Source organism: Rattus norvegicus, chromosome 7 (assembly GCF_036323735.1).
Source record: "Rattus norvegicus strain BN/NHsdMcwi chromosome 7, GRCr8, whole genome shotgun sequence".
NCBI lineage: Eukaryota > Metazoa > Chordata > Mammalia > Rodentia > Muridae > Rattus > Rattus norvegicus.
This window is the reverse complement of record NC_086025.1, coordinates 134646195-134657712: the sequence shown is the minus strand read 5'-3', so window position 1 is coordinate 134657712 and position 11518 is coordinate 134646195. Positions and strand designations below refer to the sequence as shown.

The 11518-nt window shown below is 49.1% G+C and overlaps 1 protein-coding gene across 1 annotated transcript; it reads right to left on the bottom strand.

Annotated features, from left to right (window-relative positions):
• Nucleotides 1-2427: 2427 nt before the first annotated feature.
• On the bottom strand, nt 2428-5514 carry LOC134479788 (uncharacterized). The gene is made up of 2 exons (XM_063264456.1): nt 3011-5514; nt 2428-2651 (listed from the first exon to the last, which is right to left on the bottom strand). The coding sequence occupies exons 1-2, from the start codon at nt 5431-5433 to the stop codon at nt 2576-2578; spliced, it is 2499 nt and encodes an 832-aa protein (XP_063120526.1). The 5' UTR covers nt 5434-5514; the 3' UTR covers nt 2428-2575.
• Between the last annotated feature and the right edge of the window lie 6004 nt (nt 5515-11518).

The following is an 11518-nucleotide window of genomic DNA, read 5'->3' as shown; positions in this document are numbered from 1 at the left end:
GGGCACACAGTCTCTTCGGAGGACTTGCGCGCCCAACAGCTCCAGCATGGGGCTTTTATAGGGTTTGGGGAAGCAGAAGCGGGCGTACAGAAGCAGATGCATAGTTACGGGGATTGGTGGATTTAAACGAAGCATATAGACATGTTCACATATGATTGGTTATTTCACAAGATGAGGTAATAAGGTATAGCTACACACATTGGCAGGTTTGAATCATATTCGAATGAGGTTGTAACATGGTAAGAGTACGTGCGGGCTGGGACGTCCTGAATGTCGGGGGGGAGGGGGCTAGGGACTTATCTCTTCCTGCCAGATCCGGTACTCCTAGTCTGTTCTGTATTCCTTTCCTTTTATGGTCTGTTAGTTTTAACGGTGACTCAGCCCTAGGTATCTGGGCGTGCCTGGGCTTGTTCAAGCCTGTTGCAACTCTGAGTTAAGACTCATGGGGTGGGTCTTTCATTTTCCCCCATTTTCTTTTAGACTTGAGTAAAATCCTTTACTCAAATCGAATTCTAAGGAATCTCTTCCTGTTGTCTTACCCTCTGGTATTGTTGGGTGAGAACAAGCGTCTGAATGACTGAGAGTCTGTTCTTTATGAACTGCATCAATCTGTTTAGAATGCAGGGGCCAAAGAGGAGGATCAGGAGGAGGATGATTAAGGGTCCCATCAAGGTGGACACCAGGGTAGCAAACCAAGGGGATCGGTTAAACCACCCCTCGAACCAGCCTTGTTGGGAATCAAACAGCTTCTGTCTCTGGGCCAAACGTTCTCGGAGCTTAGCCATGTTATCTCTCACTAATCCTGTATGGTCTGCATAGAAACAACATTCTTCTTTTAGAGCAGCACATAGCCCTCCTTCGCGAAGGAACAGCATGTCTAGCCCTCTCCTATTTTGTAAGACTACTTCAGACAAAGATGTTAAGGACTTTTCTAATGCACTCACGGATTCCTCGATAGCTTTTAGATCTGCATTCATGGCTGCTTGTAGCTGACGAAAGTGACCCGTCTCGATGAGGGCGGTGGTCCCCGTCCCTATACCTGCAGCCATTCCTCCTAAGGTGATTCCTCCCAAGAGTAGAGCTAGGGTCATGGTGATGGGTTCTCGCCTGAATCGAGTCAGCCTCTCAAAATGTGAGTATATGTACTCGGGCCCATGGTAGGTGACCTTAGGCCAAATTTCTACCAGTACACAGTAGTCTGAGGATCTGCGGAGGATTGCGGCGGAGATACAAGGTGTCAATCCAGTGTTACAGGCCCAATAGGTGCCTGTAGGAGCTGCTAGGTAGTAGCTTCCAGTGGGGATCCTCTCGGTGATAGCGCAGAGGACCTGGTGAGTGGGGGGTATGGTCCCTATACAGAGTCCCTGTCCTGAGACTTCCGGCAACGTCAGCCTATGGCTAGGGAGGGTTGTGCAGCTGGCCGGGGCCGTAGTCTGATTAGTATAATTCCCCATGACTGCCACACCCTCATAATAGGGCGGGCTAGAGACCAGGCACAGCCAGCATTCTTGGGTCTTGTCAGGTTCTGAATAATTGAGTGCCAAGTATGCCCCGGTCACTAAGTTGATTAGCCGGTCTCCCGTTCCTAGCAGCTGAGGGGCCGGTGTGGAAGGGTCCCTAGTCGGGGAGGGAGTTGTCAAGATATCCCCGGAGTTCTGAGTGGTGTTTAGCCATAGTGGGGGTCCGACCGGGGGCAGTGCTGGTGCTGGTCGGGAAGGGGGCTTTTGATCCATGAGGACTGGGTTTGGACCAATCTCTTGTGTGACCCGTTCTCTCACCAGTTGGAGGGAGAACAGGAGTCCTGGGTTAGTTTGGCCAGGGGTATACAACCGTATCCCCCACCTACGCCCCACCTTCCAATCTATGTTTTTACCTTGATCTGTGAATTCTATTGTAATTCGAGATTCGCCTGGAGTCTCAGGGGAGAAGGCCACTAAGTCCCCCTTCTTGGTCCCCCACCATCCTCGAGTGTAAGTCTCACACCCCCACTTAGCGCAGTAGAAGGTCTCAGGACCTCCGCACTCCCGTGTCCTCTTACCTCCGGGACAAGTATACCAATCAGAGTGTCTGCAGGGTGGGTATGAGTTGTGGGGAGTCCGCTCAGTATGCTCCCAGGAGTCCTTAGCCAGTTGACAAAGGTCGAAAGTCAAAGGGGGCCACCAGGTTCCTTCAGCATGCTTACCATTAGCTAGGACTTGAGACCAGCCCGTCTCTAAATTAGTTATTATCCAGGACATATTATATACCTGGTGGGGGCTAGCCCCCAGACTCGCCCCACCCCTAGTCCATAAGACAGTTAAGAGCAACAACGTGAAAATCTTAGCTTTAGGGGGTTTTGAGTGCGTTGAGCCTTCCATGTCTGGGTGCGATGTTGTGATCTGCCGTTTCCTCAGGTCGGGCTGCCTTGGCATGAGATGCGTGGATCCAAGCCGCAATTCCGTCTACCTTCAAGGCTGTCGGGGTAGTCAGGAGAACTGTATAGGGTCCTTTCCACCGAGGCTCGAGATTCTTGGTCTGATGTCTGCGCACCCACACGGTGTCTCCGATCTGGAACGGGTGCGGCACCGTCGGTTGTTCAAGCCTGTCTTGGTAGGCCGCGGCTAGAGGTTTCCAGATGTCTCTCTGCACGATTTGTAGGGCCTGAAGATGTGCTGCCAAGGAAGGGCTATTAGCGAATTCAGCGATGTTTGAATCAAAGAAATTGATAAATGGGGGTGGGGTCCCGTATACTATTTCAAAGGGAGTCAGGCCATGGGAGCCTGGTGTATTCCGGGCCCGGTATAGGACTAGGGGTAGTAGGGACACCCAATCCTTTGAGCCAGTTGCAAGCGTTAATTTAGATAAAGTCTCCTTAATTGTTCTATTCATGCGCTCTACCTGTCCTGAACTTTGGGGTCTATAAGCACAATGTAACTTCCAATCAATCCCCAATAACTTGGCCACCAACTGACTTACCTGGGAGACGAAAGCGGGCCCGTTATCTGACCCCAATACTTGGGGCATTCCATACCTGGGGAAGATTTCTTCGAGGAGCTTCTTGGTCACCACCTTGGCCGTTTCATGTTTCGTGGGGAAAGCCTCTACCCATCCGGAGAAGGTATCTATGAACACTAAGAGGTATTTGTGTCCGTACATACCAGGCTTGATTTCAGTGAAGTCAATTTCCCAGTGGGTACCAGGCCGATGTCCTCGGGGACGGACTCCTTGTCCAATTTTAGCTTTTCCTGGGTTTACCTGAGCACAGGCCCTGCAGCTTTCAGTCACCTCCCTCAAGGCCTGATCTCGTCCCAGGAGGTAGGTGTCAATCTCTTCTCGTCTTAAGAGGGTCTTCATCTTCTTGAGTCCCAGGTGTGTTAATTTATGTAGGTAGGAGATTAATTCAAAGGTCATCTTCGTAGGCATAACTGTTTTCCCTGTGTAGACCCACCGTTTTAGTTGTGGGCACCAAACGGCCCCCATTTTCTGTAGGAGCTTTGTGTCCTCCGTGGTGTAGAGCCAACCGGTCTGTTCCGGCTGTGGAGACGTGGGTTGATCTTGGTCTTTTAAGGACAGAACTTGGGTGCCCATGGCGGCCTCACGCGCTGAGACATCAGCTAGCCGATTTCCCCGTGCCTCGGGGCTGTGTCCCTTCTGATGCCCTGGGCAATGTATAATGCTCAGTCTTTTTGGTAGGAACAGAGCTGCCAGGAGGGCCAGAATTTCAGTCTTGTTCTTAATGTCCTTACCCTCAGATGTGAGCAGCCCTCTTCTCCGGTAGATCTCTCCATGGATGTGTGCTGTAGCAAAGGCGTAGCGGCTGTCTGTATATACATTCAGCCTCTTACCTTCTGCCATTTTGAGCGCCTGGGTTAAGGCAATGAGTTCAGCCCGCTGTGCGGAGGTACCAACAGGCAAGGCGCTTGCCCAGATCACTTTGTCCTCCGTAGTGACCGCGGCTCCAGCTTTCTGTTCCCCGTTCACCAAGTAGCTGCTACCATCGGTATACCACGTATGGTCAGCATCCTGGAGAGGTCGGTCCGATAGGTCTGGTCTGGTTCCATGTACTTCTGCGAGGATCTGCAGACAGTCGTGCTGTTCTGCCTCCTCTGGCAAAGGAAGCAGAGTGGCTGGGTTGAGAGCGACCACGGGCCCAAACTGGACCCGTTCCGCATCCAGTAGCAAGGCTTGGTAGTGGGTCATGCGGGAATTGGAGAGCCAGCGGTCAGGGGGCTGTTTTATCAAAGCCTCCACTGCATGGGGTGCCAGGATGGTGAGTGGCTGCCCCAAGGTCAACTTCCCAGCGTCTTTAGTTAGGACGGCAATGGCTGCCACCATTCTCAGGCATGGTGGCCAACCAGAGGCCACAGGGTCTAATTTCTTAGACAGGTAGGCTACCGGGCGCTTCCAGGGTCCCAGTCTTTGTGTTAGGACCCCCTTAGCATACCCTTGCTTCTCATCCACAAATAGTTCAAAGGGCTTGGTGATGTCTGGGAGACCCAAGGCAGGGGAGGACAGCAAGGCCCGTTTAATGTTATCAAATGCCTCCTGTTGTTCTGCCCCCCACTGGAAGAGCACCCCCTGTTTAGTGAGAGGGTACAAGGGGGCTGCCATCTCGGCAAACCCAGGAATCCAGAGGCGGCAGAATCCCGCCGTTCCTAGGAATTCCCGTAGCTGTCGGCCATTTCTTGGGGCTGGGATGTTGGCCACGGTCTGTTTCCTAGCCGGAGTCAGCCATCGCTGTCCGTCCCTTAGTTGATAGCCTAAATAAGTAACCTGGGTCTGGCAAATTTGAGCCTTTCTGGCAGAAGCTCGATAGCCCAATCGCCCCAAAGTCTGCAAGAGGGATTCTGTTCCCTGGTGGCATGCTGTCTCAGAAGTGGCCCCTAGAAGAAGGTCATCAACAAACTGAAGAAGTATAAGAGTGGGATGCTGGACTCGAAAGTCAGCCAAGTCCCGGTGTAAGGCCTCATCAAAGAGCGTTGGGCTGTTTTTGAAACCCTGTGGTAACCTTGTCCAAGTCAACTGTCCCGAAAGCCCCATTTCAGAGTCTTTCCACTCAAAAGCAAATAAGGGCTGGCTTTCTGGGCTCAGCCGGAGGCAGAAGAAAGCATCCTTCAGATCTAAGACCGTATACCAAGTATGGGTGGGAGGCAGGGTGCTGAGTAGGTTATAAGGGTTTGGGACAGTTGGATGAATATCTTCTACTCTTTTGTTGACCTCTCTCAAATCTTGTACTGGCCTATAGTCTCCAGTGCCGGGCTTCTTAACAGGTAGCAGAGGCGTATTCCAGGGTGACCGGCAAGGGACTAGGATGCCTTGGTCTAAGAGCCTCCTGATATGTGGCTTTATGCCCTGATAAGCTTCCCATGACATGGGGTACTGTTTAATGGAGACAGGAGTCGCGGTGGCCTTTAACTGGATAATTAGGGGAGGCTGTTGGAGCGCCAACCCCATCCCGCCAGTCTCTGCCCAGGCCAGTGGGAATTTCGTGACCCAAGAGTCTATTTCTGGAGATTTTGGCTTGTCTTGTTCTGGTTCATATAATCTATATTCATCTTCTAACTGAAGGGTTAAAATCTGAAGAGGAATACCGCGGGGCCCGGTTACTCGGGTCCCTCCTTCTTCAAAATGGATCTGAGCTTTTAATTTGGTAAGCAAGTCACGGCCCAGCAGAGGGTATGGGCAGTCCGGAACATGTAAGAAGGAATGGGTCACCTTACCAGTAGCCAGCTGAACCCGTCGATCTGTAGTCCAACGGTATCTCTTGCTGCCAGTGGCTCCTTGTACCCAGGCCGTCCGGTCGCTGAGTTGTCCAGGGGCCTGGGTGAGGACTGAGTGCTGGGCTCCTGTGTCCACCAGAAAGGTGACTGGCTGCCCCCCAACTTCAAGAGTTATCCTGGGCTCAGGGGGGGGCTCCTGGCCCTGACCTCCCTAATCTTTATCTAGGGCCAAGAGGGAGGTCTGTGGGCGGGGTCTTCGGAGCCCGCTGGGTTTCTTAGGGCAATCTCTGGCCCAGTGTCCTCTTTCTTTGCAATACGCACATTGATCCTTATCTAGCTTTGGCCCCTTTCGAACTCCCACCCTCTCTCCCCTTTTCTCTTGACCCTGAACTACGGCGGCCAAGATTCGACTCAACTCTCTGCTTCTTTTTCGGTCTCTCTCATCCTTTTCTCTACGTACTCTATCTTCCTTTTCTTCTTGTGTCTCTCTCTTGTTATAAATTCTTTCTGCCTCCTTAAGTAAATCCTGCAGTGTATACCCTTGTAAATTTTCTATTCTCTGTAGCTTGGCCCTGATATCTGGTGCTGCCTGCCAGATGAAGGACATGGAGACATTTGTCATTTGTCCTGGATCATCTGGATCATAAGGGGTATACATGCGATAAGCTTCCTTAAGTCTCTCTAGGAAGGCTGAGGGAGTCTCCGCAGCCTCTTGTACCACTTGTTTCACCTGAGCCAAATTGGTGGGGCGTCGTGCCGCCCCTCGGAGACCCGCTAGGAGCAACTGGCGATAAAGGCGTAGGTGTCTCCTACCTTCAGCCGTGGTGAAATCCCAATCAGGTCTTGTAAGTGGGAATGCATCATCGATCTCTTCCGGGAGCAAGGTGGGGCGTCCATTGTCCCCCAAAACATGTTTCCTGGCCTCTAAGAGCACTCTCTGCTTCTCCTCAGAGGTCAGGAGGGCCTGTAAAAGTTGCTGTATATCATCTCAAGTGGGCTGATGGGTAAGCAAGACAGATTCTATCAGGTTGGTGAGAGCCACCGGATCCTTAGAAAAGGGGGGGTTGTGTTGTTTCCAGTTATATATGTCGGCCGCTGAGAATGGCCAGTATTGCATCTGGCCGCCAGCCCCTTGTCTAAGCGGAAAGGCCTGGGAGGTGGAGTCTGGCGCCACCTCGCGTCGTCCCCGAAGTCTTCCAGCCACAGGGGAAGGGGCCGCCTCGAGTCGAGGTCTAGCAGGCGGCTCCACTTCCTCTTCTCTTGGCGGGGCTGTAGGTACAGGGTACGGAGGAGGTTCTTCCAACAGGAGATCTATAAGGGGGGAATTTGGGTCCTCTGGGAGGACAGGTTTCGGGGGAGGGACTTTGGGAGATTCTTCCTTAGTTAGAGCAGGATAGAGAGAGGAAGAAGCAACCAAAGGGTCAGGTGGGCTCGGGGAAACAGGTTTAGGGGAAACAGGAAGCCAATTCGGGTCCACAAAGGGTTCTGCCCAAGGAGGAGGGCTAAATGCCAAGCTCTCCCAGGTGACAATGTAGGCCACCTGGTCAGGGTGTCCGTACGGCTTCTGGCGGAAAATCAGGTCCTTAACCTGCAAAATAGTGGTCTTGTTAAAAGTGCCGTTCACCGGCCATCCTACATCGTAAGTGGGCCACTCGGACGTGCAGAGGGTCTGCCATTTTCCTTTCTTGATCTCGACCGACTGATCACGTGCTCGGTCTCGGACGTCCTTCCAATGGTCTAGAGTGAGACTCAAGGGGGTTGTTAGCGATTGTCCCATGGTAGCTTCAAAGAAAATTAGGGCACAGATTAGACAGACAAATCCAACGATCAGACAAATAACAGACAGACGCACCGCGCGGCTTCGACGTAAAACCCAAAACAAAGAGTCAGATGGAGGTGCCGAGGGTCCTGGACCCTCTCCTCCAACCAAAACCACGTATCCCTCTGATACGGGCTGAGCCCCAAAGAACCGGGCTCCAGACACCCTTGGAACGTCTTCCAGGGCTGCGGGGGGGAGAAGTCCGAGCTCGTCAGCTCCTTCTCTGACCCGCCCAAACGGAGGCGCTGAGGGTCCTGAACTCTGAGACACCGAAGGCCCTGGGCCTTCTCCTCCGACCAAAACCCAGATCTGAGACCAAAACTGAGAGGAACTGAACACGCGCACAGGACAAGACAAGACAAGACAGGGCAAGACACGACAGATGCCGGCCGGCTTACCTCCCGGTGGGTGGTCGGTGATCTCTGGGCGGAGGATCTCCAGATCCCGGACGAGCCCCCAAAATGAAAAGACCTCCGGAGAGGACCTTTCCCTCAGGAGGAGACCCCCAAGCGCCCAATGACCGAGCCGAGGCCACTCGGATGCAATCAGCAAGAGGGTTTATTGGAAAACACAGGTACCTGCGGGCACACAGTCTCTTCGGAGGACTTGCGCGCCCAACAGCTCCAGCATGGGGCTTTTATAGGGTTTGGGGAAGCAGAAGCGGGCGTACAGAAGCAGATGCATAGTTACGGGGATTGGTGGATTTAAACGAAGCATATAGACATGTTCACATATGATTGGTTATTTCACAAGATGAGGTAATAAGGTATAGCTACACACATTGGCAGGTTTGAATCATATTCAAATGAGGTTGTAACATGGTAAGAGTACGTGCGGGCTGGGACGTCCTGAATGTCGGGGGGGAGGGGGCTAGGGACTTATCTCTTCCTGCCAGATCCGGTACTCCTAGTCTGTTCTGTATTCCTTTCCTTTTATGGTCTGTTAGTTTTAACGGTGACTCGGCCCTAGGTATCTGGGCGTGCCTGGGCTTGTTCAAGCCTGTTGCAACTCTGAGTTAAGACTCATGGGGTGGGTCTTTCACTATTAGTTGGAATTTCAATTGCTGCACCAAAATACCATGACCATAAAAAAAAGTGGAGAAGGAGTTCATCTGTCTTATACTTCTGTACTATAATACTATTGAAAGAAGTCAGGACAGGAACTCAAACAGGGCAGGATCCTGGAGGCAGGAGCTGATGCAGAGGCCATGGATGGATGCTGCTTATTGGCTTGCTCCCTATGGCTTGCTTAGCCTACTTTTTGTAGAACCCAGAACTACCAGCTCAGAAAAGACACCACCCACAATAAGCTAGGCCCTTTCTTATTGATCACTAATTGAGAAACTGCCTTGCAGCTGGACCTCATGAAGACATTTCCTCAAAGGAGTCCCTTTTCTCTCAAATGACTCTAGTGTGTGTCAAGTTGATGCACAAAACCCACCAGTATACCAGGAAAGACACACAGAGATGAAATCATAATGCCTGCCCAGTGACATAGAAACCCAAATTCTTTGAATATTCATGAGGGGAATAAAGGTATGAGAATGGAGGAATATTCTCCTAAAGCCATTACACGTCCCACAATAAGAATTTCAGGTTTTGAATGAATCTTGAGTTCCTCAATTTTCAGTGTCTCCAGTATTTCCCAGTTGTAGATGTTACAAGTGGTATGCATAGGCATTTTTGAATAAACTGTTGTGTTTGGGCTGTTTCTTTGAGACACAGTTTCAGAAATGCAGTTTGAGTTCAGGAGAAAGGAATGTTTACTCTATTGATACTGGTTGTCAAGCAAGTTTCTTGGTCATGAAGGCAACTGTAATTCTAAAACAAACACCATATTCTCATGTCAAAGGCCCTTGCTAGAACTGTTCAAGAATATATTTCTCTGTCTGAATGCTTTGGCTGAGTACCGTGATCTGCTGATGATTACATCAGTGGTGCCTCACCACTAATTCCTTACAAGGGCTGTTAGTACTGGGTGGACACTAACAGCTACAGATTCTAGTTCTCACTGACAGGAAGGCAATAAATGTGGGAAGGAATGCTGAACTGACATTTGTTGACAATATCTAAAGAAAGGCAGAGAAACACATGGGAAATCTATACATTAAAAATTTTTATGGGAAATAAGCCTGTGCCACAGCTCTCCATACCCAAATCCTGCCTGGAGAGAGCTGGTCTCCCAGGAGTGCTGACACCCTTAAGATCACAGGCTTACAGGCTCACAGGAAGGACAAGCTCCAGCCAGAGGCAGCAAGACCAGCTAACACCAGAGATAACCAGATGGCAAGAGGCAAATACAAGAAACTAAGCAACAGAAACCAAGGCTACTTGGCATCATCAGAACCGAGTTTTGTACTATTGCAAGACCTGGATACCCCAACATCCCAGAAAAGCAAGATTTTGATTTAAGATCACATCTCATGATGATGATAGAGGACTTTAAGAAGGACATAAATAACTCCCTTAAAATAATACAGGAGAACACGGGTAAACAGATAGAAGCCTTTAAAGAAGAAACACGTAAATCCCTTAAAGAAATACAGGAAAGCACAACCGAACAGGTGAAGGAATTGAACAAAAGCATCCAGGATCTAAAAATGGAAATATAAACAATAAAGAAATCACAAAGAGAGACAACCCTGGAGATAGAAAACCTAGGAAAGAGATCAGGAGTCATAGACGTGAACATCACCAACAGAATACAAGAGATAGAAGAATCTCAGGTGCAGAAGATATCATAGAAAACATTGACACAACAAAGAAAATGCAATATGCAAAAAGCTCCCAACCCAAAACATTCAGGAAATCGAAGACATAATGAGAAAACCAAACCTAAGCTTAGTAAGAATAGAAGAGAGTGAAGATCCTCCACTCAAAGGGACAGTAAATATCTTCAACAAGGGAGGGAGTGGGGGTGCATGGGGGAGCACCCTCACAGAAACAGGGGAATGGGGGATGGGATAGGGGGTTTCCGGAGGGGAAAACCTGGAACGGGAATAACATTTGAAGTGTGAATAAAGAAAAGCAACAATCACTGGTCCTTAATATCTCTTAACATCAATGGACTCAATCCCCAATAAAAAGACAGACTAACAGACAATATATAAACAGGACCCAGCATGCAGGCAAATTATCTAGTGACAAAGGCAGACACTATCTTTGAAATTTTTTCAACAAATGATTCCAAGAAACAAGCTGGAGTAGCCATTCTAATATCAAATATAATCGACTTTTAACCAAAAATTAACATAAAAAGATAATTAAGGACACATCAATCAAAGGAAAAATCTACCAAGATGAACTCTTAATTCTGAACATTTATGCTCCAAATGCATAAATGAAACCCACATTCATAAAAGAAACCTTACTGAAGCTCAAAGCCCACATTGCACCTCACACAATAATAGTAGAAGACTTCAACTCCCACTTTCATCAGTGGGAAGATCATGGAAACAGAAACTAAATAGAAACACAGTGAAACTAACAGAAGCTATGAACAAGTAGATTTAGCAGATATCTATAGAACATCCTAAAACAAAAGAATATACTTTCTTCTCAGCACTTCATGCATGGTACCTTCACCAAAATTGACCATATAATTGGTCACAAAACAGGCCTCAACAGATAACAAGAAGATTGAAATAATCCCATGTGTCCTATCAGATCACCACAGACTAGGGCTGTTTTTCAATAACAACGAAAACAACAGAAAGCTCGCATCCACATGGAAGCTGAACAACGCTCTACTCAATGATAACTTGGTAAAGAAAGAAATAAAGAAATTAAAGACATTTTAGAATTTAATGAAAATGAAGGCACAGCACACCCAAACTTATGGGACACAAGGAAAGCAGTGCTAAGAGAAAAACTCATAGCTCTGAGTGCTTCCATAAAGAAATTGAAGAGATCATACATTAGCAGCTTGACAACACATCTGAAAGCTCTAGAACAAAAAGAAGCAAATACACTCAAGAGGAGTGGATGGCAGGAAATAATCA